Below are 27,460 nucleotides of genomic sequence, written 5' to 3' on the forward strand. Positions count from 1 at the left end.
TCAGCTTTGACAGGCTGAAGGATTTAAACACACCCTTTGTTATTCATTTGAAAGTTATATAATGCAAAGATTAGTGCACTTCTTCAAAGCTACTGAATTGAATCTGAAATTTCAGTTTAACATAAGTCTTTACCCCTATACATAAACTAGTATAGTAGTCTTTACAGTTCAGTCACTTACACAGAAAAACAAACAAAAGTTAAACCTATTCATGATAACAATGGAAGCATTTTCACATTCATGGAAAATACATTTGCACATTTACGGCCAAACAAATTATCAGTTCTGTGCATCTGAACATTATCCAAACATTCAGCTTGTTCCCCACAAGTTCCACACTGGGTGCTCGCTAGTCAAAAAGAGGGTAGTTTTGTAGTACTTGACACTGAGATGCAACTTTCATATTGTAAGACAGCAGCTTAAGTACAAGAAAAAGAAGAAAAAACGCACAGATTTATTACAAATATATTCAGAGAATTTGCCTAAATCATCTATTTTCACAACTTCAGAACGAGCATCCTTTTACACTTTTCTCTGTCATCACCAAAAAGACAATAACACAAGACAATGAGGTTAATTTCGAACTGTGCCTCCATGTGGGGACAAGAGAGGGGGCTTTTTATCTCCCAAATAAATGCCACAATGATGCACAAGACATGTCCAGGTCCAGAATAATAACTCTAAACTAAACCTTGGAAACACTGCTTAATTGACATCCAATTAGACAATAATGTTTTCAGATACATTTGTCTGGTAGAACTAGCAACCCACAATAATCTGGCTTTGAACATGGCTGGTGATGGTTAAAAAATGATTAAAAAATTAAATACATTTAACAGTCATTTGTTTCTGTCAGAACAGCATTAATCAAGTAAGAACAAACTGATGTCATAAAGCATTAATAAACGAAAAGGGTGTTACACTCACTAGTTTTGGGAGGACCAATCTTCCTGTAAGGCTGGCGTAGTCATTTTTATACATTCACGAGAACAAGACTGTGACCATGTCACGTCACGGCACGAGGTTGCACCGCAGCAGAGACACACGGGACATATAGTACTTGAACTGCTTTACAATCAAGCTAGGAAAGGCACTGGATTAATGTTATATCACATTAAATACACATGCTCTCAGTTATCCATCTTGAAAAAGATAAAAATCTAAAAATCTTTTTTTGGACATCATTTGCTTTTGTAAAATAAAGTTTTTACATATTTAGAAAAAATACTTTTTGCACCTTTGAATAACTTTAGCAAGGACAGTTTATAAAAGGAAGTTGCTTCCCTATTTAAAAAAAATTTGAAAAAATACTTGCTGTTTTGGTTCTGAAAAAAGCATCTGATTGACCCTAACTGCATTAAAAAAATGAAGGGAAATGACAACATTAATTATGCTTTTGTGCTGAGAGGGTAAGTATTCTGACCAATAACCTGTCTGTTTGTTGAAATGCTTCCTAGATCTTTACTAAAAGGGGAAATGTATGTAACCTAAGGAAAACAAACAAAAAAAATAAATAGTGCTCTGTGTTGATAAATACTACCAAAAGAGAATTAAGACAGGGAAAAAGAAAAAGAAAAAAAAAACACTAGATGGGTCACAGTGCTACCCATTTGGACATTTGCCTGCAAGTAGAGGTTAAAGGACAGCGCTACGTAGAACAATGCTATCTTTAATTAATAAAAACAGCACTTATTTGAGTCACAGTCCTTGTCTGCTTCGGCAGGAGTCATTGTATTTCCAGTCTGCTGTACTTCACGCCGCGGCGCCACTGCAACGCTCGCCACGAAAATGGCAGCTGATAGTTCCGAGGGACCATGCCGTTTACGTTCTCTTCAAAGAACTGGAACAGTCTATACCACCACACCCGTGAAAATGGGTTGCTGTGTGACACTTCCTTCAGAGTCTGAAACAAAACAGAAACATAAGCTGTCTATTGTTACACTAAAAATCTGAGCCATTGCTTGATATTTGTATAACAACTTTGTTGTCATTTCACACTGTGTCACTAGGGCTCTTTTTCTCAAACTATGAGCAGTTTAAATGAAAGAAAAAGAATAAAAACATCAACAGCGGCGTATAACTATAGATCTTTGGTTAAGAAACAATTTTAAAGTATTCACACAGAAATATTTGAACTTGGATAATCCAGAATACTTACTATTTAATGCCAATAAGTATGCAAAGTTGCACCAGCTAATGAGCATAGAATTTGTGGTTTAATCTTTCTAAACTGTTCACAAAGAAATGTACTTTGGCTCTGCAACGGTTTCTGCAAACAAAAACATGTGCACTTACTTGCTGGTTGGCCATAGTGTGGTACCACCAGAAGAGACGTGTAGTTATAAAATACGCCACAACCACATCGACAGTGTAGTGGTCGTGGGCCAGAAGGATGCAGAAAATCCCAACAGCACTCAAACTCCAGCAAATCCAGTGGTACCACCAGAAGCGCTTGGGAGAATCTAAAAAAATCAGAAGATACACAAATTAAACTGAATCATGTATTAGATCCACAAAGTAGTAGTTCTCATTCATACTTCTTCCATTAAAACCAATATTACATTAAAGTTTGCAACTGACTTTAGGCTAAATGGGCTAACTGGGCCAGCACGTGACTTTAGAAGGAAGAATTGTTTTCCCTGTTTTTACCACTAGATGTCAGGTCTGTACCAACCTGGCTTTGCATGTAATAAACTGTAGAAGAAGAAAGAACTTTTTTTTTTTCTCAAAAAAATTAGGAAGAAACATGACAATCTAACCAACTCTGACAAAACAAGCAAAACTGTTGCAACAGCTGACCTACAACTTCATGTGAAGTAAATTAGCAAGCATATCTTCTAAGGAAAAGAAAGTGAGGTTGGCCAACTCAAAGATGTTTTTTTAGGTGGTGGAACCACAATGATGAGATAGGACAAACTTCCTCCTCATCTCAGACTGCATTTCCTGGTAACGGCAAGATGTGTTGCCAAAACAAACACACACTAAACATCACTGAGATGCAGGTACTAAAACCACACACATCTGTAGTTAAATTGAGTAAATATCAATCTTCCTTGTTAATCAGATTTCCTAAAATTGACACATAAGGACTTCTAAATACATTAATTATCCATTAGGTTACAACACAATCAGCACACATTAGTACATATAAAACTAATGGCTCACTCTGTGGTGAGAAAGTTTAAAACTTCCTCTACATGCTTAAAGTCCAACTTACACTCTTTGATGAAGAGGTATGTGAGTGTTAACATGACAGTATGACCACTATACAGATAATCTCCACACATTGTGTGGGATCCTGTGATGGATAAGCCTCCACCGGCAATCATTTTCATTATTCTTCTCATCTGCGCCTCCCAATTCCCAAGAAGCTGGAAAAAAAAAGCCACACATTATATCACATTTAAATTATATTTAAAACAGTAAATATCTGTGGTGTTTAAGGAAATATAAAAACATTGCTTTATAAAGCAGGATGATCTAATCTTTTTTTTTCTTCTAAACATCCATATTTAAAAGAATAAATAAAAAAAAAATCCCCAATTTCTCTACTGTTACTTGTAGAAGAAAGTTTACTTATTATGCCTTATAGCTTCATATATTCACTTTAAGAGTTCCTTTATCACATTATTTCTTTCATTACAATATACACACAACATACAGCATCCTGTTATTTCATTAATTATGTCATGTACAAGTTAACTTTTCACTTAGAGTAACAAATGAAACAACTAAACTGAAAAGTTTCCAAAGTGTAAATATGTGTTTGCCTATACTAAGAATTCTACGCATTTAGCATTAAAAGGAGCTCTAAAGCCATGACTGTACATAACATAAGAAATGGTAAGAAACATTATAAATTAAATCTATCAAATAACAAAGCAATCAGTTTTGTTTTTCTTTAGACTGACATCTTCAACTTTAAAATGATGTGCTGTTGATTCAACTGTTACTCAAAAGGAAGTGTTGCAATGTCCTGAAAGAACAGCTAAGGATATGGGTGCAGGGCCTAAGAGTGGTGCCTCACTTTAAACTTTAAACATCCCCTTATTTATAACTCAGTTTATTTGGGAAAAAAATGGCATCGTTGCTCAGGCTTCCCCAAAAGCTATCAATAATAATATGTTTTTGTCCCATTAACTGAAATTAAACATTTCTGATGACATTCTATTTTTTTTTTCCAGTTTTTTTTCTTTTACATCTTTGTTTCTGCAACCCATGCTGCTAATGTTTAGTTTTTTGGCAGCACACACTTAAACAAAACCCTATGAGGTCTACAGTGCAAATGCTAGAAGAGGTTAATAATCCGTCTTTACCATTTATTTTTTATTTTTTAATATTTAAACAAAATTTAATATCTGTGGTCATCAAAAATGTTTCTTTACACAGCAATTTTCACTACAAGGAAATAAAACTGTTTTTTACAATAAAGCAAAAAACAAACCAAAATCATTTCTTACAATGAGCTGTTAGAAAGTACTCAGAAGCTTTCAGGACAGACGTAAAAGTGGATGTATTTTACCTTTGGAGAGCATTTAAAGTGCATCCCAGGAACAGGAAGAGTAGTGATGTACATTGTAATACACCGGTACAGATAGAGTGTTCCCACAATGAAAAAGAATCTCCTCCCTATAATTGACCTGAAAATAAAATAGAAGAGTACAATGAAAACGGAAATTTATATTTTGATCCAAAAATAGTTTAGTTGAATGACGACCACATCTAAAAGCTACACAATGACTGTACCTGTGCTTAAGCAGAATCCACTGTAACAACCACAGTCCCACCAGCAGCATGCCATTAATCTCACAGATGGAGAAGGCCCACTCCACCCTGTTGAACAGGTCAAAGAACTTGTCAGGTAATGGTGGGGTATGGTCCTTTGGTGGAACTCTTTCATGGACCACTGAAATGACTACAGTGGTGGTGACAAAGCAAATTACTGCGTAGATGAATGCTATGCCCGTCTTCCCCCACTCTGTAGGGAACGGGGACTGTGTAGGTTCTACTGTAGGCATAGGGATGTGGACCATCTCCATCCCAAAGTCTTTTCTCCCCAATGCACCATTCCTCTGGGGCTTACTAATTCCATTAGGAAGTCCACCAACATGCCCATTTGCATGACCATTTTTGTGAGCCTCAATATGGCTCTCAATTCGAAGCGTCTCAAGACGCTCTAAGAGCTGCTGTCCACCATCTGATGATACCAGCGAGAGGGGAGACCTCTGGAAATCTGCCTCAGTGAGCCCAAGAAGGCCAGGCCCATCTGTCTGACGGAGAGCATCTATATACTCTGGCATTCCCTCTTTGCTCAGCCAATTAGAAACGTCCTCTGCTGACCATACCCCCACCTTCTTCATCTTGGACATCAGGCAATGTGAAAGACTAGGAGGGATCTCCAGTGAGGGGGCAAGGTTTAAAAGAGGACTGACTGTCTATGGGGTAGCAGTATGATGTCTCCAATTTTGGCACATGATGCGTTTTGCATCCAGGTGGAATCCAGACTTCTATTTAGGTGATGAACAGGAAGGTGGCAGGGCTTCTCAGGGTTAGGTCCAACAGATAGTTGGTGAACCAGAGACACCTTCTTCACCTCATCAGCTTTTTCAGCACCCTGTTACAATAAAGACAAGATGTAGAGTTAGAATCCAGTGTCAACAATCATATCTGCTTTTTAAATAGTCATCGCCTCAATTACTCTTTTGTTGTTGTTTTTTGGCTTGTGTTTCCTTGCCACAGAAGGGCAAATCATCTGATATTGATGTGAAGAGATGGAGAAAATGGTCTGTTTGCCACACAAATAAATATGATGCCAGTGTGTCTAACCATCCCATCAAAATACATGTCCATTTATTACCACACAACACCAGCAGGAAACAAGACTGAAAAGAAATGGGGAAGAAATGACATGAAATGAAGCATGAGACTATACTTACAATATCCTCCTAAACTGTTGTCAGTTATTTTATTATTAAAAAAAGCAAAATCATCTTTTACTGTAGAGCTTTGCATCCTAAACTTTCTGATGCAGAAGTGAGACGAAAAGATTTGCAAGAAAGCTGTCTGCAATGACATGAAATGAAATCACATTATTACAGAATGGCTCATACAGATCTGAACTGAATGCAAAGCAAGAGTTAAGTGATACACAGGAGGACAATATAAAATATCTACAGAGATTTATAACTTATCTGTTTAGCAGAAAAGGCATGATCAAACTAAAGTAAATTCTAACTTTGACAGGTTAGCTTACCAAGTCATCAAACCAAGAGGTAACTATTACTGAGTCAACTCTTCATACAATGAATGAATGACATGTGTAAAAGGATTTCCTTATATATAAAACATCCTAATAATTCTCCCATAGATTATGTTTTAACTACTTTATTTTAAATGATATTCTCTTGTCCAAACTTCATGAAACACCCAGGAACAAGGAGATGAACTCACATGTGTTGCTTATCATTTGTTTATTTATAAAGTGTGATGTCAGTGGTGAACCCCAGTGGCCTGGCTCGGGTTTTGGTTTGGGGGAGGGATGATGTACAGCTGGATGGGCTCTGATCTACATAGACAGGATGATACTGGGTAGATAGGAGGGAAACAGACTACAAGCAGGAACTCGTGAATCAAGAGTGAAGGTCAGAGCTGAGCACTGAGTCAGCCCCACCCCTGTCAAGAGGGCAGTCAGCCAGCAGTCGTGTCCCAGTACAGCCAGCTCAGCTCAAGCCAACAGCAGCTAAATAGACTGGTAGGCTGGAGCGTTGGCAGGACAACAAACTGCACATCAGTATCTCATCTCACCTCATTTCCACTCAGAGGCCTGTTCATTCAGGCCAACAAAACAGGACCATATAAATAGACTGTGAGCTGGGTCATCTACAACTTCAACAACATCTGGCATCAGATTTGTTTTTGTTGAGATCTGAAGTAATACACAAAGACTAACGAAAAAATACAAATAATAAACATTATGAACAGCATACAAGCAGCTCCGTAGAAAACTTAATGCATCAGCAACATGACATAAAAGATGCGTGACTTAACATAGTGTGAAGAGAGCAAAGGTAAAGAGTATTCAGAGGAGATAAAAAAAAAGTGCAGTGGCAAATAGCCTCCACATAGGACTGTAAACAGTTCACAACTGAGACAAATCCGAGATTAGCAGTCACTGAGTCAGCTGTATGCCAACAACCTTTGGTCTGTGAGCTCAGCTTAAAGATTGCTGCTTACAAATTATCACATTGAACTGAACAGGCAAAAGGGGTGTAAAAAAACTACCAGTGTACCAGAGTGCATTACATACATTTACAGTCAAGGTCGCTAAGTATTTTGAAATGAACCATGATTTGTCTTTTATATTTTTAAATTTCATGAGAATAACCATGTGTGGTGATGATGGCCTGATAGAAAGGATAGATGTGGTGCTGTACTACATTTCTCTTATCTAGAAACGCCTCATTATGTGCCTTTTAAAACCCGACAAAAATTAAACATTAGGTTCTCCCTAAATGGAGTATTCTGATCTTCAGAACCTGCATTTTCTTTAGAATTATATTGCAAGACAACTTATCAGGTTAAGACTGTTTCATGTAAGGGGAGTGTGCTTATAAACACTGAGTCCCATTGTGTTTTGAGTGTAAACTTCTTCTCACATGAAAAAACATCCTTCATTTGGGCGCGGATGTTTACAATGGTAAAGGAAGTTACCATTTTTCCCACTAACATTTCCACAAAAAATGTAGAAGAAAAAAAACATTGCAGTGCAAGATATATAAATGCTGAGTCTTTGAGAGTTTAAAGACACGTTCACACCAGGAAAGTCCAGGAGACTCGATTTGATTCGATTCGACTCGATTGGGTGGGGAATTCAGAAAAATTTTGAATATTTGTTTAGTTTGCTTTCACACTGCACTTTACTCAAGCGGACCAAACCACCTGAACAATGTCACGTAGTTACATCTGCTTGCTATGCAGATTTGTGGCTAGTTGCTTAAAAGAAATTGCTAGAAAGGTCTGAATACTCAATAAATATTGAGACAGTCACTAAGTTGGCAACACTGCAAGTTACCGGCTTTTTCCTTACTTGCACAGGTCCACGTGCAGTCAAAAACTAGAGGCCCCTCTCCAATTTTATGTACACAAACTTGCACATGGTTTGACAAAGGTGTTTCTATATTTAAAATGCACTCTCTTTAAACATGCCCATGGCATCTTTTCACATGTCTTCTTGCTTATCAGCCGTGTTAAAACACAGGGCTACGGTATGCAGACTATGCTATCATTTACACTTCTGCAAAGACTCTATAACAAGCAGCAGCACTCAACAGGCAAATGGCCACAGTTTTAAAGTAACTTAAGAATAATTTTCTTTCCTTAAACTGTACAAAAACCATTCCAATGCCCTGCATTGAACCCACAATCCCCTTGGCTTTCTTGTCCGATTCCTGTATTTGGTCCAGTTGAAGTGGACCAAGATCCACATTTGTAGGCGGACCAGAGTCCGCTTCTTTAATTAGAATCAGATTTTGTTTGTGCATTCACAATTCCCCAAACAAAGCAGACTTTCCAAGCAAATGGACTAGGATTCAAATCAAAAGTACTGGTGTAAATCCTTGAGTTGTTAGTCAAATTATTTTGAAAGTAGGCAAGGCAAGTTTATTTGTAGCACATTTCATATACAAGACAATTCAAAGTGCTTTACATAAAACATTAAAAGCATTACAGATGGTGCAAAGAAAGCATTAAAAAGTTGTAAAGGGCAAAAATAGCAATAACAATCACACTAAAATCATGATAAAATTGTAAATGAAATTAAATTAGGGGGTATAGGAGTTTTAACAAGGAGAGAAGAGCATTGGGACTGTAAATCAGCGAGGTGCAGAACATCATTTGGACAATCTTGTCTTTTAAAAGGTCCACACTTGTGAATTAAATAATTTACCAGGTTTGAAATCGTTTAGCTGTCAGATAAAACAATAGTTGAAACTAAGTTCTGCGATCACTGTTTTAAAGTGTATTTGTATTTCCCTTATTTTGCTTCCATTTCTGACATTGTTTTTTTTGTGTTTACCCTTGTATGTCTGTTAGCGTAAACAGGGACATTAGCCATGGCTAGAAGTCCGACATGCCAAGCAAGAGCTGCAGTTTTTTTCTAACGTTGTTTTAATGTATTGCAAAGAGAGAAACGTAGCTGTTAAAGCATTAGAAAATCTCCGGAAGCATCTTAAAGTAGCAAAGTAATAGAGATAAAACATAACCAGCAAATTTTCACACGTCAAATAATTTGGCCCCTGGTTTAATGTCACCTCCTGTTTTCATGTTTCTTCTGCTAAAAGGTCAATGCAGAATATGGAGGGAGGCAACTCAATCAGCTGTGCTCTTTGGAAGAAAGTGATGAGGTAGGATTGTATCTGCATAAGATTAAAACAATACCATAAATGCACTTCTACTTCATCCAGTGAATCTTTCCTCTCTCAACGTCTGGTGGGGTTGAGGGGAGGAAGCTGGTTGATTTAGAACTAAACAGAACATGTGACATCACCACCAAAAGATCCCACTTAGGAACAACAATATATCAAGGTGACAGGACCATAAACACACCATACCCAACCCATGTTTAGTCAGCAATGGGTAAGAACCAAAGGCTATTTTACATCCGCTTTGCATAGCCTTATAGACACACTGCAAATAGTTTTAGTCATCAAGAAATGCCTAAAACCAAAGTTGATCTGCTAAAAGTACAACTTAGATTTTTCTTTTGTTTAAATACCTGACTTAAATTTGAGCTTGCAGATTTTACTAAGTCATTAAAATGTGTTGCTAAATCCTTTCTTCTATTCAGCATAAAGAGATTTCACAATGTTTGAACTTGTTACAATCAAAAAGAAGCAGAACTAAGACTAGATGAAAATTATTCTTAACATATGATTCTGTGTGAAAAGTTAAGATTATATTTCTAATCAAATGAAGAAGAGTTGTGTCAAAATCTACAACTGACATACATCACGAGTTCCTTACTTCGAGACCAAATCATTAATGTGTGAGATAAAAACTCTTCTATGGTCTTCTAAAGCATTTGTTGGTAAGCTACTAAGAAAATACGGCAAAAAAGTCGTGTTGGAAATTGGAAATATTATAGTAAAAAACTATGTTCAGGCAGCATAGTGATCACTTTTTTGCTGGATATAAATTAAACACTCAGTGTTTGCCAAGAACAATCATATCTTCCAAAATATGTGAATTGCTAACAACCATCATAGTATTTTTTTTTCCTTCGAGTTTCTTTTTACTTGTCACCTGGAAGTTGAAAACATGAAAACAACAGGTTTACTATTTTGTTATGTGATTGTCTTGTCATAAATTAAAACATGACAATACGCTGAATATATTTATAATGTAAAATGAAAATCTTTAGTTAGCATGTAAACAAGCCACACGAATATCTTTTGTTTTGCGGTGTGTTTGGGTTGCTGGGTGATGTGCTGGTTAGCACTGCGGCAGGTCACTGGTTAGAAGGGGATTCGAACAGATGCCTTTCTGTGTCTAGTTTGTATATTCTCCCCATTTATGCATAGGTTATGTCTGAGTACTCTGGCATCCACCTTCCAACGACATGCATGTCTAAATTCTCTGTAGGAGTGTGTGTGAGCATGAATAGTTGTCTCTCTGCGGTGGACTAGCCGCTTGTCCAGGGTGTTGGGATAGGACAACTTCTTCCTCGATTGTGTTGGGATTAAAAAAACAAATTAACTGATATAAATTTAATTAATACAGTATCAATTTATAAAACTCAGAGATCAATTTTTTACATTGTTTCTTTACCGGTGACAACAGTGACCCTACTCTTGTGTGATGATGCTTGGGAAAATGATCATGGAAATGAGCTCAGTGTTTTATAAAAATAGTTATCTGAGAATGTGTTCCATAAATATCTGCAAATTTATCTAAAACAAATCTAATTTAATCTAAATTGAATTGAGTCAGGCTGTTGTGATCCAATCGATTCAGGACATTAGTGGTGATACCAGCCATATTACTTGCTAGAGATGTAGGTCAGTTAGCAAAGCCTTTTGTTGGAGCTCAAACCAGCATTTAAACAGGACTGCTTCACAGATACCTGCTCATGTTTCTTTTAACCTTTTATTTGTGTGTGATATATTTATGTTACTAAAATCCTTTGTAGCACTTTGAGATTCCTTGGAATGTAAAGTGCGTTACAAATAAAATTTATTATTATTATTATTATATACTGGTCATGGTGTTACACAGCGAGCAGTCTTTTTTTGTTGTTGTTGTTAAATACAAGCAAAAAAATTAATTAATTAATTTAAAAATTTATATATATATGGAATATATATATATATATATATATATATATATAACGTATTCCCCACAATAGACTGTTCTAAACAGGAATATTCTATTCGCCCTCTTTCTACCTCATGCTGTGAACCATTGTCCTTTTCATTATACAGTTTTGAAAAAGAAGTATCTCTTTACAGGGTTTTTTTTTTTTAATCTTCTGAAACAAACCAACAATGGCTGAACAGCACACTCTCACATGTATCCCTTTACAAACAGCATACAAACACCTCATAGGTGGACAATGTAAGGTCAATATTTACATTACAGGGCCAATCTAACTGAGATGGAAGATAAATTGGTTATCTGTATATTCCTGTAAAATATGCAATAACTCAGTTTTATATATGGAATGAGGCAATATGTTGCACTAAGCATGATATGGTGCTCATCCAGCAATTTGAAAGAAATTTAAAGTCACTGAGCTAAATCAGTTTGAAAGAAAAGTCATGATGAAAATTACTCACATTTTGAACAACTATATAAGCACACTGTAAACTTCTATGCTCCTCTGTAACAAGCAGGACATAGTTTGACTGTTCAGTGATTAACACTCCTGGAATGTGCAGCATTTTTGAGACTGGGGGATCAACTCATCTAAAATTACAACATGGAACAAATTATGGCCTTGTGATTATTTTCCTACATCAACCAGCTAAGTTTGCATACTGTATTTGCTCCTGTGTTGTCTAAAGTGAGCCAAGAGTTGAGTAAAATAAGATTGTTTCTTGCACAGATTGTGAAATCAGACAAAACTTGACATGTTGGAGTTGATGAGTAACAGACTCTTTAATAATTTAACCCCCCCGGCATTCATTATGGCCAAAAAACCTGTTTTGTGAGGTCACAGTGACATGGACTTTGGACAACCAATTGCCCATGATTTGAAGTGAATGTTTATTTACATTTTTCTTTTTTTTTATATAATTCCCGGTGGTGTTCATATCAACTTTGGTCATGAAAACATGACAAATGGATTGAAAAGTCAAAAACAAAAATGCCTCTTCCCATGAACGCAGTGACAAAATGCAAGTCATTGCAATAGCAGACAGTAGAAATCAATGTAGTTTTGAAGTCTTTAAACAAAGCATACAGACATATATAAAATCTAGCATCTTTACTAAGAACAATTAACATTTTTGAACCACCTTTATTTAATATTTGACTTAATTGAATAAATGAGTGACAGATCACGCATTCCTGTAGCAAATAATGGCATTTTGCAACGGTTGAGTGTATCTAGCATTTCCTGGAGACAACATCTAGCTTCCTGCAATAACACCCATACACCATAACCAGTTAAAAATTATTCCATTAGCAAAAACTGCATAAACCATGAGAATAGCATTGACACTATCTGGCAAATTACTAAGGGAAAATAAAGTTGTCATCAAACAATGTCAAACAAGGGAGAGGAAACCAGGATTTAGGTCAATTAACACTAAAAAGGCTGAATCCATCACTAAATCCTTGAACTATTTCATAGCTAAAAATATGATCTCCTTCAGAATTGTAGAGACGTAAGGGTTGGTTGCCATGTCTAATAATAATAATAATAATAATAATAATAATAATAATAATAATAATAATAATAATAATAATAATAATAATAATAACTGACTACCCCTTTTAGAAACCCCTTATAATAAGTATCCCTTTTAAAATAAAACCATAGCTGCCTGTTGTCACAGAGCTATATATTATGTCCAGTCACTTGGTTAATTAATTAGGAAAGGTGCTTAGCCAAGGGTAAACTTGAAACAGAATACAAATCTCTGTTGTTTATGCTGTTTAGAACACAATATATAAACCCCCATTGATGCTATTAAAACATCCCAACAATGTGAATGAACAAAGTTTAGCAAACAGTTAAAAAATTCAGCTAGAAGTGGTGATTGTGAGGCCAGCTCCATACACCGCACTTCGGCTGGCAATCTAGCAGCGGGAAAATGGCCCAGCAAAGAATCAGTACTATAGAACCAGTTGTTGTTTTTTTATGTTAAAGACAGAGCTTTGACAGCCTAAACAGAAAAAGTTAAGGCTTTGGCTCTGAACCAGTGATGCAGCCAGTTTAGTGGAAAAACCACCCAAAACTACTGTAATGGTAGTACTATGTGCGAATGAGAAAATCACCACCTGTGGCTTTATGAGCTACTGTCAGACTCTTGAATTTTTGTTGGGCCAACAACTCACCAAGCCTCTTTGTTCAATCGCACATCATGCAGACACATTAGCAAATACAACTGAGGTGGCACACAGGAGACTTGTCAACAGAATGTAATTAATGTGCTGTACAGAACTGCACCCATCATCTCCTATATTAACAGTCTCAACTACAAAGGTTTGTGGACACAAGCACTTAATAGATTAACAAACCAACAAAAGCTTTGCATGTTTAGGAGAAACTGCAATTTCCACAAAAAGAAACTTATTGGACAAAGGTGTGTCTAGCTTGTAGAGTTCTGGGAAAGATTGAGACTGACACTGCTGTCAAAGGTGCTTTGGCAACTGAGAGAATATTTATCTAAATAGGATATTTTGGTTTTATTTACACAGCTTAAACAGCTTGGCTTTGCTTTGTCATTGTGGAGTATTGCATTCTAAGGTGAACCAGAAACCGAAAATATAGAAAACCTGAAAATTTCTGAAAACTTTCCAATTGTGTCATTAAATATAGTATGTGCTGTGCATCCATTACTTCTCAATCCAAGAAGCATAAACTGGATTTAAAAAAAAAAGTGTATCTGAATTATTCATTTTAAGATGATTAACATCATGCCTCCTTTTCTGCATATATCAATCCTAGTACCTCTAACTAAAAATATTAAAAATCTATATAAAAGGAAAAGTATACACTGCAATGTAGAACGTCTTTTCTGCAGAGAAGACATATACCACCACTGCTTTACACTGAGATGTAAATCTCTGACAAAACTTTCTAACCTCTCAGAAATGTTAAAAGATTATCACATCTTCGGTTATGATTTCACATATCATAACCAAAGTTTCCTGATTCACTCGTAAGCTTGTTACATACTCCGTGAGAAGTAAAAATTTTGTTCTTGTTCTCAAGGCTGCGCAATCAAGATAAAAGTTAGTTTTGCTCCAGCCAATAGTAATGTTGTGCATGCATCGCTGTCCGTGTTCATTTAGCACATGTGTTGTATTCATTTTCATACTTTCTCACCACCTTGACCAACTGTTAATCAAAACTAGCCTGTAGGCTGTAGCAGCCTTTAAACTGACTCTGTCCTAGGCCAAAGTACACTCTCCTCAATATAGCATCATGTTCAATGTTGCCTTTAAAACAGGCAAAAATCAGCAGAAGATCAGGTGTAGAAAGGATATTAGCCAATTATGGCTACTTGGACATTTGGTTCACATATGAAATATTATATCAGTTGTATAACTTTACTGCATGTGAACCAGATACTGGAATAGCAGGAGGTAAATGTAGAAAAACAAGTTATCATTTACCGTTATTTGACACAAGCCAGGGCAAGAAAATATCAAGTTCAGTATTAAGCAGGCTGGACAGGACGACAAACAGGCAAGAGTTTAGTCTTAAGAGGGCCAACTTCCACCACTTTGTTTAATTTCTTATCAATACTACTACTCACAATGCAAGTAGATTTGTTGTGCACGATCCTGTATAAAATGCAATCTTATACATATACTTATATTCATTGTCCTGAGTCTGTAGCTTTTATTCATTTCCCCAAATGCTGACATCTACATGTAGAAAGTTTAAACTAAACAAAGACCTTTTTCCCCAGTGTTAAATTTCCATCCCACATTTTGACACAATTTGCTTCCAGAAATAAACAAATTAAGCTATTTTGAAGTATGAGTTGCCTGGATCTATAAAAGCTGTTGTAGGCCATGAGAAACTAGGACATCATGTGAGTAGCACTGAAACTACATGTGTTTCTAATTATGGCAGAAACGGCAATGAAGCCACAGAAAAACGCTTCTCTAAAGGCAAACTAAAGAATCACTGGGTTTTAATAAATTATTAAATTAAAAAAAAAAGCTATTACAGTACTGTAACTAAGCAACAGTTTGAGTACTGAGACTTAAATAAGCTGGAGAAAAAACATTTGCAAACATAAAATCTTTTTTTTTAAGATCAATTTAGAATTTTCAGACATCACACATATAACTTTTATTATGTTGAGTTTCTTTTAAATAGTAACTTAATAAAAAAGAAACTAATGAGGTGACATCAGGTATATGCACACAGCATTTGCAAACACTCAATAAATTTAATGGAGCATCTCAGGAATCTAATTGAGATTTTGTAAAAACAAGCATACACTGGTATGTCATGCACACTCTGCATTAGTGTTTCTTTTGGCTCAGTTGTGAAGTTAACCAAAATATATTCAAAGGGGATACAATTGAATGAAATCAACAGAGGGAGAATTTAAAGGACGCAACAGGAGCAACCAACAAGCATATTAGCCCAAATGTTGGAGACAAGTGCTCCGTAAGAGGTAACTCTGTATAATCTAAGGCAGTCTATTATCTTAGCACATCCTAATAAATTATTAATTTTGAGTGCTATGCTCAAATCCACCCTTCTCAGATAATAAAAAAAATAAAGGATTTAACTAGGTGTGCCTAATATTCAAACATGCAGTGATAGCACTTCTCATTTGTCCTCGATGTAAAATGTGTATTTTTCCAACTTCAGCTCTCATACCTAATCTCTGGGTTGCTCTATCATCTAGGTTTTCCCACAGATGTTTTTGCACATTACATGTTGCACAAAATTTCTGACCACACAAAAGAGCTTTACAGTACAAGCCACATGGATGTTTTTTTTTTCCAATTCTGTCAACTGCCCTAAGTGTTTGCATTTCAGTGCTCCAACAAACCTGATTCACATGAAAATATCAGCTTAACACTTCTTCCAACTATCAAAAAGTCTGATAATGACCCATTTGTTTGTATTACATGTGTTGGAACAGAGAAACGTGTAAAACCTTCAGAGCAGAGGACAGAGGGCCAAGAACTGAGAAATGCTCATTTAACTCATTTAAAACATGTAAATCCCAAATTTTCCTTTGGGTACTAATAAAGTATTTTCATTCATTTCATTAAGTAATCAACATCCTTTTAAATAAACAGCCTTCTTAGAGAAGCAGAAGTGTGTGTGAAGAAAACCAAAAAATAATCTATTGTCTAAAGAAAAATTGCATGACACATTATTTTTAAATTTAGTAGATCTAACTCTGGTACAGTTTGGTCAATACAGTTGTAGTCAACAGCAACAGTTTTAAAAGCTGAATCATAGCTCGAAGTCATGCGCACAGACAGCTCATTGTTTCCGCCAAAAGACCAACTTGTAGGCCTGGCTTGTCAATTGTATCCCATTGCTGGCTTGCTTACTAAGAATCTGACATGATTTGCGTTGGCAATAAGGCTTTCTCTACAGCATGGCTGGATACAGTAACAACAATAAACCCCATTTAACATTTTGCCCTCTTGACACTGACTGCAGTCACACACTGTGTCTGTGGAGAGCTGCTTTCTCACTAGTTCCTTTACACAGACATCCCCCTGTTCATTTTGTTCAGCATCTGGTTTTGCTGATTCTTCTATGACAGTCAGCAAGGGCTCTCTCTAAAGTTTAAGTGGATCTAAGCAAAGAAAAAAAAGCAAGCTATGCATAACGTATGTCAAATTGCACTTTTTTCTCCCCCAACTACTAAACTGGATTAAACACATCTGTGATGATGTTTGCCCTCTCTTTATTCAAAGGAGAAAGGGGTGTGGAAAACTGCTGTACTGAAGAATACAAGACGAATTAAAGCTGCAAGCAGCGATGAAGGCCCTCGCACCTCTGGCGCCGCTCTGGCCTATTGCACCGCCCCCTCGGCCTGCAACCTCCCTCCCCAAGCAAGCTCGCTCTGGCTGGCAGCCGTACGCTCAGTCGTCCCCATGTTTCTGCCTCGTGTGGTCATTGTCTCTCTCTGACCATCATCTCATACATCAATGGGCCTAATAATGACATCAGAAGTGGTCATGACCTTGTTCTGACCAATAGTGTGAAACAAATCCAAACACAATCATGCTTTTAAGATCTGCAGATATCAACATGGCCAGTAGGTGGAGCTATAGTGTTTGATCTTGTACTAACATGTTGAGGTTCGGACTTTAATGACAACTGCCAAGTATCACGTCATTGGGTCAACTGAGTCCAGAGTTATAGCCACTTCCTGTTTGATGGCGAGGGACAGAAACCTCACAGGCAGCCATTTTATTCATGATGGTGTAAGCAGTTTGTTATATTGTGAGTCATGTGTTCATCAAGGATAATATTGATGAGTTTGAGTAGGTGTGTAGGGTTTTCAATGGGATAAAAGGGGTACTTCCTGTTTCCAGGGGGCGGGGCTATGGCGTTGAAAACATCAGGACATGAAGAGGCTTTTTGGTTTGTACTGGCATGTTATATAAATATGCCACATTTCATGAATGTCAGTCAAAGCAGTGGTTGGAGCTGATAGAATAAATAATTATAGGGGGCGCTATAGAGCCACATAACCAGCATATGTCTATTTAAATCAGTTCCAGGCCTGACCACTGTCCTTCCTGCCGAGTTTGGTGGAGATCGGAAGTACTATGGGTCAGTTGCAAATACTTCCTGTTTCATGGCGATGAACGCCATTCGCCATGGTTTTGCTTGAGGAAGGAACTTGAGGATTGTTTTCGGTAGTATCACGAAAGAGTTTGACCTGATCTGAAGCACTTTTGAGTGTGTGGAGTTCATTCCTGAGGAGAGGGACCCCAGTGTCTGAAAAAGACACTTCCTGTTGAAAGTGGGCGGGGCTTAGACCAAGACCAGAAGTAGTTCAATGTATCTGTTCAGGAACAGACCCTGAGTAATTACTGTGAGTGTGATGGTGATTGGATGAAAATTGAGGGATTTATACTGATTAATGATGTCATGGCGTTTTATCCAAGTTTGTCATGACGCCACCGTCTGGCCATGCAGCATTGAGCAATGTCCAGGTGACAACATCTGGACATGTAGATGTGGTCAGCATGGAAAAGACATCAAACGGGGCCATTTTGGTTAAGATAGGTTGTTTTATATGTAAGTTATGTCAGTTTCGTCTCTCATGGCGAGATATCAAAGTTTGAGGCCACGCCCCCGCCATGCCCTTTCTCCTTTGAGAAAGTTTTGCATAACTTTTGATCACACATGCCTCTGGAAGCTTCAGAGTGATTTTGAGGTAAATACGATATAATCTGTAGGAGGAGTTCGTTCAAATGCAATGGCAAGAAACAGGCCAAAATGACCCTGAAAATGACACGTTTTACAAAATGGCCGACTTCCTGTTGAAATTAGCAAAAAGGTGTAATGGACAGTTTTGTGCATCCTGGCATAGTAAATCAATGTGGTGAATTTCATGCATGTCGGTCCACGTAGGGGGCGAAGCTGGTTGATCAAAATATTGTAGGGGGCGCTATAGAGCCACTATGTCACTATTCCAGCATATGTCAATTTGGCTCAGTTCCATGTCTGAATACGATCCTTCCTGCCGAGTTTGGTGGAGATCGATGATACACCGGGTGAGTTACAAGTACTTCCTGTTTGATGGCGTCGGACCAAGATTCGCCATGGTTGCGTTTGGCGAAGGAACTTGAGATTTTTATTGTAGTATCATGAAAGGGTTTGACCTGTTGTGAAGCACTTTCAAGTGTCTGGGGTTCATGCCTGAGGAGAAGGACCACGACAACTGCAAAAAAGCACTTCCTGTTGAAAGTGGGCGGGGCTTAGGGCTAGACCGGAAGTGGTCATATGGGTGTGTTCGGGACCGGACCATGACTAAGCCCTGTGACTTTGATGGTGATTGGGTGAAAAATGAGGGAGTTATAGTGATTGATGATGTCATGGCGTCTTATCGAAGTTCGCCATGGCGCCACGGTCTCGCCTTGCAGCGTAGAGCAACAGTCTTCACCAGATATTATCCCCAACTTGTTTTCAGGTGTCTGACCCAGTTTGACCCCGGTTGTGTTCAAAAGGCCAGAGCAGTGCGTTTTCGAGTAAAAAACATGACTTCCTGTCGCCAGGGGGCGTGGCCTATTCATAATCCAATGATGACCATGTAGATGTCTTGAGGATGGGACTAGTATCATACGTGGCCATTTTGGTTCAGAAATGTTGTTTTATGTGGGAGTTATATCAATTTCGTCTTTCATGGCGAGACATTAAACTTTGAGGCCACGCCCCTTGTACGCCGTTACTCCTTTGAGAAAGTTTTGCATAACTTTTGATCACACATGCCTTCTGAACATCCTCAGCCATTTTGGTGTCAATCCAACAATGTCTCTAGGAGGAGTTCGTTCAAATGCGAAGTCAGTAAAACGCCAAAATGGCGACTTTGACCCAAAATGGCTGACTTGCTGTTTTTTTTAGGACAGTGCTCCAAGAGGATTTTTTGTTCGCCCCACCATTTAGAACAAGTGTACCGATTTTCATGAAGATTGATGACATGCAGTGGCGGGGCATCATAAATAGGTGGCGCTCTCGTTCAATTTTGCCCGAACAGTCCCGAGCACCCCACCATATGTAAATTTACGCATTCCTTTGGGGGGGTAGGCAAAATTTGGTGAGTTTTCGAGCATGGGCAGTACCCCAAAAATGTGTTTGAGTTTTGAGAAGAATAATAAGAAGAAGAAGAAGAAGAAGAAAAAACGCTTGCATTACAATAGGCCTTCGCACCGCCTTCGGTGCTCGGGCCTAATTAAAGCTGCAAGCAGCGATGAAGGCCCTCGCACCTCTGGCGCCGCTCCGGCCTATTGCACCGCCCCCTCGGCCTGCAACCTCCCTCCCCAAGCAAGCTCGCTCTGGCTGGCAGCCGTACGCTCAGTCGTCCCCCTTTTTTCTGCCTTGGGTGGTCATTGTCTCCCTCTGACCATCATCTCATACATCAATGGGCCCAATAATGACATCAGATGTGTTCGTGACCATGTTCTGACCAATATTGTGAAATAAATATAAAGAAAAGCATGGTTTTAATATCCGCAGATATCAACATGGCCAGTAGGTGGCGCTATATTGTTTGATCATGTACTAACATGTTGAGTTTGGGACTTTAATGACAACTGCCAACAATCACCTCCTTTGGTCAACCGAGTCCAGAGTTATAGCCACTTCCTGTTTGATGGCGAGGAACTGAAACCTCCCAGGCATCCATTTAAATCATTATGGTGGAAGGAGATTGTGATATTTTCAATGATGAGGTCTCAAAGAACGATGTTGATGAGTTTGATGGTGTTTGTTAGGTTTTCAATGGTAAAACATGGGCTACTTCCTGTTTCCAGGGGGCGGGGCTATGGCGTTGACAACATCTGGACATGTAGATGTGGTCAGCATGGAAATGACATCGTACGTGGCCATTTTGGTCAAGATAGGTTGTTTTTTATGTAAGTTATATCAGTTTCGTCTCTCATGGCGAGATATCAAAGTTTGAGGCCACGCCCCCGCCATGCCCTTTCTCCTTTGAGAAAGTTTTGCATAACTTTTGATCACACATGCCTCTGGAAGCTTCAGAGTGATTTTGAGGTAAATACGATAAAATCTGTAGGAGGAGTTCGTTCAAATGCAATGGCAAGAAACAGGCCAAAATGACCCTGAAAATGACACGTTTTACAAAATGGCCGACTTCCTGTTGAAATTAGCCTATAGGTCTAATGGACAGTTTTGTGCATCCTGGCATAGTAAATCAATGTGGTGAATTTCATGCATGTCGGTCCACGTAGGGGGCGGGGCTGGTTCATCAAAATATTGTAGGGGGCGCTATAGAGCCACTATGTCACTATTCCAGCATATGTCAATTTGGCTCAGTTCCACGTCTGAATACGATCCTTCCTGCCGAGTTTGGTGGAGATCGATGGTACACAGGGTGAGTTACAAGTACTTCCTGTTTGGTGGCGTCGGACCAATATTCGCCATGGTTACGTTTGGCGAAGGAACTTGAGATTTTTATTGTGGTATCATGAAAGGGTTAGACCTGTTGTGAAGCACTTTCAAGTGTCTGGGGTTCATGCCTGAGGAGAAGGACCACGACAACTGCAAAGTAGCACTTCCTGTTGAAAGTGGGCGGGGCTTAGGGCTAGACCGGAAGTGGTCATATGGGTCTGTTCGGGACCGGACCATGACTAAGCCCTGTGAGTTTGATGGTGATTGGGTGAAAAATGAGGGAGTTATAGTGATTGATGATGTCATGGCGTCTTATCGAAGTTCGCCATGGCGCCACGGTCTTGCTTTGCAGTGTAGAGCAACAGTCTTCACCGGATATCATCCCCAACTTGTTTTCAGGTGTCTGATGCAGTTTGACCCCGGTTGTGTTCAAAACGTCAGAGAAGTGGGTCTTCGAGTAAAAAACATGACTTCCTGTTGCCAGGGGGCGTGGCCTATTCATAATCCAATAATGACCACATAGATGTGTTGAGGATGGGACTAGTATCATACGAGGCCATTTTGGGTCAGAAAAGTTGTTTTATGTGGGAGTTATATCAATTTCGTCTTTCATGGCGAGACATCAAACTTTGAGGCCACGCCCCCTGTACGCCGTTACTCCTTTGAGAGAGTTTTGCATAACTTTTGATCACACATGCCTTCTGAACATCCTCAGCCATTTTGGTGTCAATACGATAATATCTCTAGGAGGAGTTCGTTCAAATGCGAGGTCAGTAAAACGCCAAAATGGCGACTTTGACCCAAAATGGCCGCCTTCCTGTTTTTTTTAGAGCAGTTCTCCAAGAGGATTTTTTGTTCGCCTGAGCATTTAGAACATGTGTAGTGAGTTTCATAAAGATTGATGACGTGCAGTGGCGGGGCACTATAAATAGGTGGCGCTCTTGTTCAATTTTGCCCGAATAGTCCCGAGCACCCCAAAATATGAAATTTTTCACATTCCTTTGGGGGGGTACGCAAAATTTGGTGAGTTTTGGGGTATGTTGAGACCCCCAAAAATGCAATTCATTTGACGGGAGAATAATAAGAATAATTAAAGCTGCAAGCAGCGTTGGAGGCCCTCGCACCTCTGGCGCCGCTTCGGCCTATTGCACCGCCCCATCGGCCAAGAGCCTCCCTCCAGCAACACAGCCTCTCTTGCCCACAGCCATATACCCATTCTTCCAGAGTTTATCTCCATCAAGAGGTGATTTTCCTCATCAGAAGATCAACTTGCACGTCAGCCTGTCCAGTGATGACATCTGAAGCATTCATGACCTTGTTTCTTACAAACTGTGTTGAATTCCCACAATCTGGAGCATGATTTCATCAAGAGGAAAATTCCACGTGGCCACTAGGTGGTGGTAAAGTTCTTTTAATGTACAACCATGTTCAGATTGGAACTCTAATGAGAACAGGAAAATATTAGCTCAATTGGTCAACTGACAGCAGGGTTAGTGCCACTTCCTGTATAATGGCGAATGATTTAAACCATCACAGGAAGCCATTTTAATCATGATGCTGTAAGAAGTCAGTCATATTTTCAACCATGAGTTCATGAAGGATGATATTAATGAGTTAGAATTAGCTATACAGAGGATAAAGGGTTAAAATGGTGGGACTTCCTTTTCCCAGGGCTATGGTGTTGAGAACATCAGGACATGAACTGGCTTTTTTGTTTGTCCTGGCATGTTATATAAATATGCCACATTTTACTATGTCGTTCAAAGCAGTGGGTGGAGCTGATAGACTAAATATTGATAGGGGGCGCTATAGAGCCATATTACCAGCATATGTGTATTTGAATCAGTTCCAGGCCTGACCACTGTCCTCCCTGCCAAGTTTGGTCGAGATCAGGAGTACATTGGGTCAGTTACAAGTACTTCCTGTTTCATGGCGGTGGACGCCATTTGCCATGTTTTGCTTGAGGAAGGAACTTGAGGTTTTTTTTCTCTTATATCATGAAAGGGTTTGACCTGATCTGAAGCACTGTAGAGTGTGTGAGGTTAATCCCTGACGAGAGGGACCCTGCTGCAGGAAAAAGGCACTTCCTGTTTCAAGTGGGCGGGGCTTAGGCCAAGACCAGAAGTAATTACATATATCTGTTAAGAAGCAGACTCTGATTAATCAGTGCAAGTGTGATGCTGATTGGATGAAAATTGAGGGATTTATACTCAATAATGATGTCATGGCGTTTTATCCAACCTTGTCATGGCGCCACGGTCTCGCCATGCAGCGTTGAGCAATGTCCAGATGACAACATCAGGACTTGTAGATGTGGTCGGCATGGAAGTGAAGAGAAATATATGCAGTTTGGTACAGAATGAGTGTTGTATTGCAGAAATAATAGATTCCGTGCTTGTTGGCGAAACATCAAAACTTGATGAGGCGCCGCCGCTGAACGCCACCTCCTATTAGAAAATTTTCAATAACTTTTGACCACGCATGCCTCTGGAGTGTTCAGACTGAGTTTGAGGTAAATACGATAAAATCTGTAGGAGGAGTTCGTTCAAATGCAAGGCAAAGAAACATGCAAAAATGACCCCAAAAATGACACTTTTTTCAAAATGGCTGACTTCCTGTTGAAGTTATCATATAGGTCCAAGAGGCTTTTTTGTACATCCTTCCAAGTTCTATCAATATACTGGATTTCAGCCATATCAGTCAATGTAGTGGGCAGATATGATCAATTAAATATTTGTAGGTGGCGCTATAGAGCCATATTGCAATTTTTCCAACATATGTCAATGTGGCTGAGTTCTCGGCTGGTCCGCGCTCCTCCCTGCCAGGTTTGGTGTAGATCAGCAGTACAATGGGTCAGTTACAAGTACTTCCTGTTTGATGGCGTCGGACCGCTATTCGCCATGGTTACGTTTGGCGAAGGAGCTTGAGATTTTTTATTGTGGTATCATGAAAGGGTTTGACCTGTTGTGAAGTACTTTCAAGTGTGCACGTTTTATTCCTAAGGAGATGGACCCCTGCGTCTGAAAAAAAGCACTTCCTGTTGGAAGTGGGCGGGGCTTAGGGCTAGACCGGAATTGGTGATATGAATCTGTTCAGGGCCGGACCCTGATTAATCCCTGCAAGTCTGATGGGGATTGGATCAGAATTGAGGGATTTATAGTGATTTATGATGTCATGGCGTCTTATCAAAGTTCGCCATGGCGCCACGGTCTCGCCCTGCAGCATAGAGCAACAGTTTTCACTGGTTATCATCACCAACTTGTTTTCTGCTGTCTGACCCAGTTTGGACCTGGTTGTGTTCAAAACGTCAGATAAGAGGGTCTCCAAGTAAAAACCATGACTTACTGTCGCCAGGGGGCGTGGCCAATTCATAACCCAAATATTGACATGTAGATGTGTTCAGGATGGGACTGGCATCATACATGGCCATTTTGGTTCAGATACATTGTTTTATGTGGAAGCTATATCACTTTCGTTCTTCACGGCGACACATCAAAATTTGAGGCCCCACCCCCTCCATGCCCTTTCTCCTATTAGAAAACTTTCAATAACTTTTAAAGACACATGCCTTCTGGACATCCTGAGCTATTTTGGTAGCGGTACGATAAAATCTCTAGGAGGAGATAGATTTTGAAAATGTCAGTAAAACGCCAAAATGGCGACTTTGACCCAAAATGGCCGACTTCCTGTTGGTGTTAGTCTGTTGCTCCAAGAGGATTTTTTGTTCGCCCGAACATTTAGAATATTTATAGCAATTTTCATAAAGATTGATGACGTGCAGTAGCGGGGCATCGTAAATAGGTGGCGCTCTCATTCAATTTTGCCCGAACAGTCCCAAGCACCCCAAAATATCAAATTTTTCACATTCCTTTGGGGGGGTACACAAAAATAGGCGCGTTTTCGTGCATGTTCAGGTCCCCAAAAATGCCTCCAATGTTTAAGAAGAAGAAGAAGAAGAAGAAGAAGAAGAATAAGGAAGAAACGGAGCAATTACAATAGGCCTTCGCACCGCCTTCGGTGCTCGGGCCTAATAATAATAAACGCTTGCATTTCAATAGGCCTTCGCACCGCCTTTGGTGCTCGGGCCTAATAAAAACTTAGGCAAATTTGACTGCCAAGACATGCTAGCAGAGAAAACATGTATCTGCCTTTAATATTTTGTGTTAATAATTACAGAAAATTGACAATATATCATCTGAAATTGTATTCACACATTCATAAAATTCTGCATTTGTTAATTAGAAAACTAATGACACAAAACAAGCCAAGAGTACTGAAACGGCCTGTCAGAGAGGAGGGACGCAGTATGATGTATCCAACGTGTTAAAATTAAATCATATAAAGAACAAAAACGTCCCACTTATTTACGAAAAAACACAATCTTGTAATCACAGGAAACGTAATTAAAATGTAGTTACGTTTTCTACACATCTAATCTCTACTGACCTTTTCTTTCTTCTTTTTTTTATTACGTAATCTCTTTTAGAAGTGATATTGTATGATAACAATGAACACCTGTGAGATAGCATTACATGAAAATCGCGGTTAACATGGGAGAGCAACGGGGTTAACGCCGCTTTTACGCTGATTTGCATTGTGGTAGTCCCCGTATTGTGTGGTTTGCAAGCTTACAGTCGGACTACCTAAAAATAGATAGCCAGTCTGGCGTCTTCAAGACTTCAGCTAGCTAGTTTGCAAGCAAAAAAAAAAACAATCCAGCATGGAGTCTTGTAATTCACAGTGCGGTTTCGAAGATCCGTAAGACACTTAATTGAGATTTTACATCTCATAAAATGATTACTTGCCTTTGCAAGTAACACACTAATGTGCTCGGCAGTTTGCTTGGGTTAAAACTCTGGTTGTAGTCTCTCTCCGGGTCACGTTGGATCGGGATTAACGATAACGAGGGATGAATTGTCGACAGCTAATAAAATGTTCCAGTCCCGAGGCCAGTGAACATTTGTTAGCTAATGCTACGTTTTCCAATAAACGTAATGTCCAGGAGAGGCCATGGGGTCCATGGCAGCGGGTTAGCGTGTTAAAATACAAATGTGTTTCTCTCAATAGTTTGTGCTACACCGTAACACACCATAAGATATTAACAAACAGCTACCTTAGCACGAATCTAAGAAATCTTAACCCAGTCATCCTCACAGCTGAGATGGTTCAGACGATTGTTAGATGACCTTCCCACAAAATGGTAGTGAAGATAAGTGCAATGCAATTACCTTATCGTCGAAATGATGACGGGCTTCTTAAATTATTTTGGATATCGCTGCAATGTGGTAAGACTTCTGTGAGCCCTATGTTTTCATGGGTAGGCGGATTGTGACTGGAGAAGCAGGGAGTTCCTTCAAACCGTCACAGATGATGCCTCCGCGTACCAGCAAAAATTTTGGAAAAAACACCAATAAGCCAGTTGCAGTGCGACTAAAACGACAAAGTATCATGCTATTTCCAAAAGACAACGCCACACCATGTTGCAAAGCACAAAATGTAGCATATTTTCTACTTTTGTTTTGTTTTCTATTTGTAGACGACTTGTTAATATTGTCAACCCTTATTAATTTTGAATTCACGAGAAGCAGTGAACGCAACAACACTGTCAACTACGAAGAAAATACAGCGATGGGCGGAAGCAGATTACTTACTCATCTGAGGCCAGGCCACCTATCGGTAAAAGTTGGAAAAATCTTCAAATTTACAGACTCCACTGGGATTTAAAAATACAGCACAAAATTTGGGTGAGTGGGTTACTCAATCAGTGAAACATAGTCCTACTGTACTGATCTTACAATATTGGGTCTGAGATTTGCCAGAAGAAACTTTGCCATAAGCATTTGCTTTTTTTTTTTTTTTTTTTTTTTTTGGCTTAGAGCACATAATGAAAATAAGAGATCAATTACAAACAAAAAGCAACAAATCATTAATTTGGGTAATTGGTTCTAAACTAGAACATATTGTTTATGTTTATGTTTATCTTCTGGCACAATTTACTGTTCGTAAATGACTATTTTCAAGCCATTACAAGTTTTACTCCAGCTTAACGTGTATCTAGACTTGCTTTCTGTTTGCTTCTCATTAACACTACTTTCTATACCACTGATAAGCTTATACTGATTGGAGAGCTGGTCTGACTTATCTTAAATACCCGCAGAATAC

General features: G+C 38.9%; 1 protein-coding gene across 1 annotated transcript; it reads right to left on the reverse strand.

The window, feature by feature from the left end:
- sgms1a (sphingomyelin synthase 1a) lies at positions 1 to 26,657 on the reverse strand. Its single transcript, XM_042010362.1, has 6 exons — positions 26,527 to 26,657; positions 4,747 to 5,614; positions 4,523 to 4,640; positions 3,218 to 3,371; positions 2,296 to 2,462; positions 1 to 1,903 (listed from the first exon to the last, which is right to left on the reverse strand). The coding sequence occupies exons 2-6, from the start codon at positions 5,367 to 5,369 to the stop codon at positions 1,727 to 1,729; spliced, it is 1,239 nt and encodes a 412-aa protein (XP_041866296.1). The 5' UTR covers positions 5,370 to 5,614; positions 26,527 to 26,657; the 3' UTR covers positions 1 to 1,726.
- Positions 26,658 to 27,460: the final 803 nt, after the last annotated feature.

The sequence above is a fragment of the Melanotaenia boesemani genome, chromosome 16 (genome assembly GCF_017639745.1).
Source record: "Melanotaenia boesemani isolate fMelBoe1 chromosome 16, fMelBoe1.pri, whole genome shotgun sequence".
Lineage (NCBI taxonomy): Eukaryota > Metazoa > Chordata > Actinopteri > Atheriniformes > Melanotaeniidae > Melanotaenia > Melanotaenia boesemani.

Coding starts and splice junctions, on each gene's coding strand:
- sgms1a (XM_042010362.1), bottom strand. CDS start 5,369: ATGTCCAAGATGAAGAAGGTGGGGGTATGGTCAGCAGAGGACGTTTCT. Junction 4,641..4,746: donor TGGATTCTGCTTAAGCACAG/GTACAGTCATTG, acceptor TTTTATTTTCAG/GTCAATTATAGGGAGGAGAT. Junction 1,904..2,295: donor ACACTATGGCCAACCAGCAA/GTAAGTGCACAT, acceptor GTTTTGTTTCAG/ACTCTGAAGGAAGTGTCACA.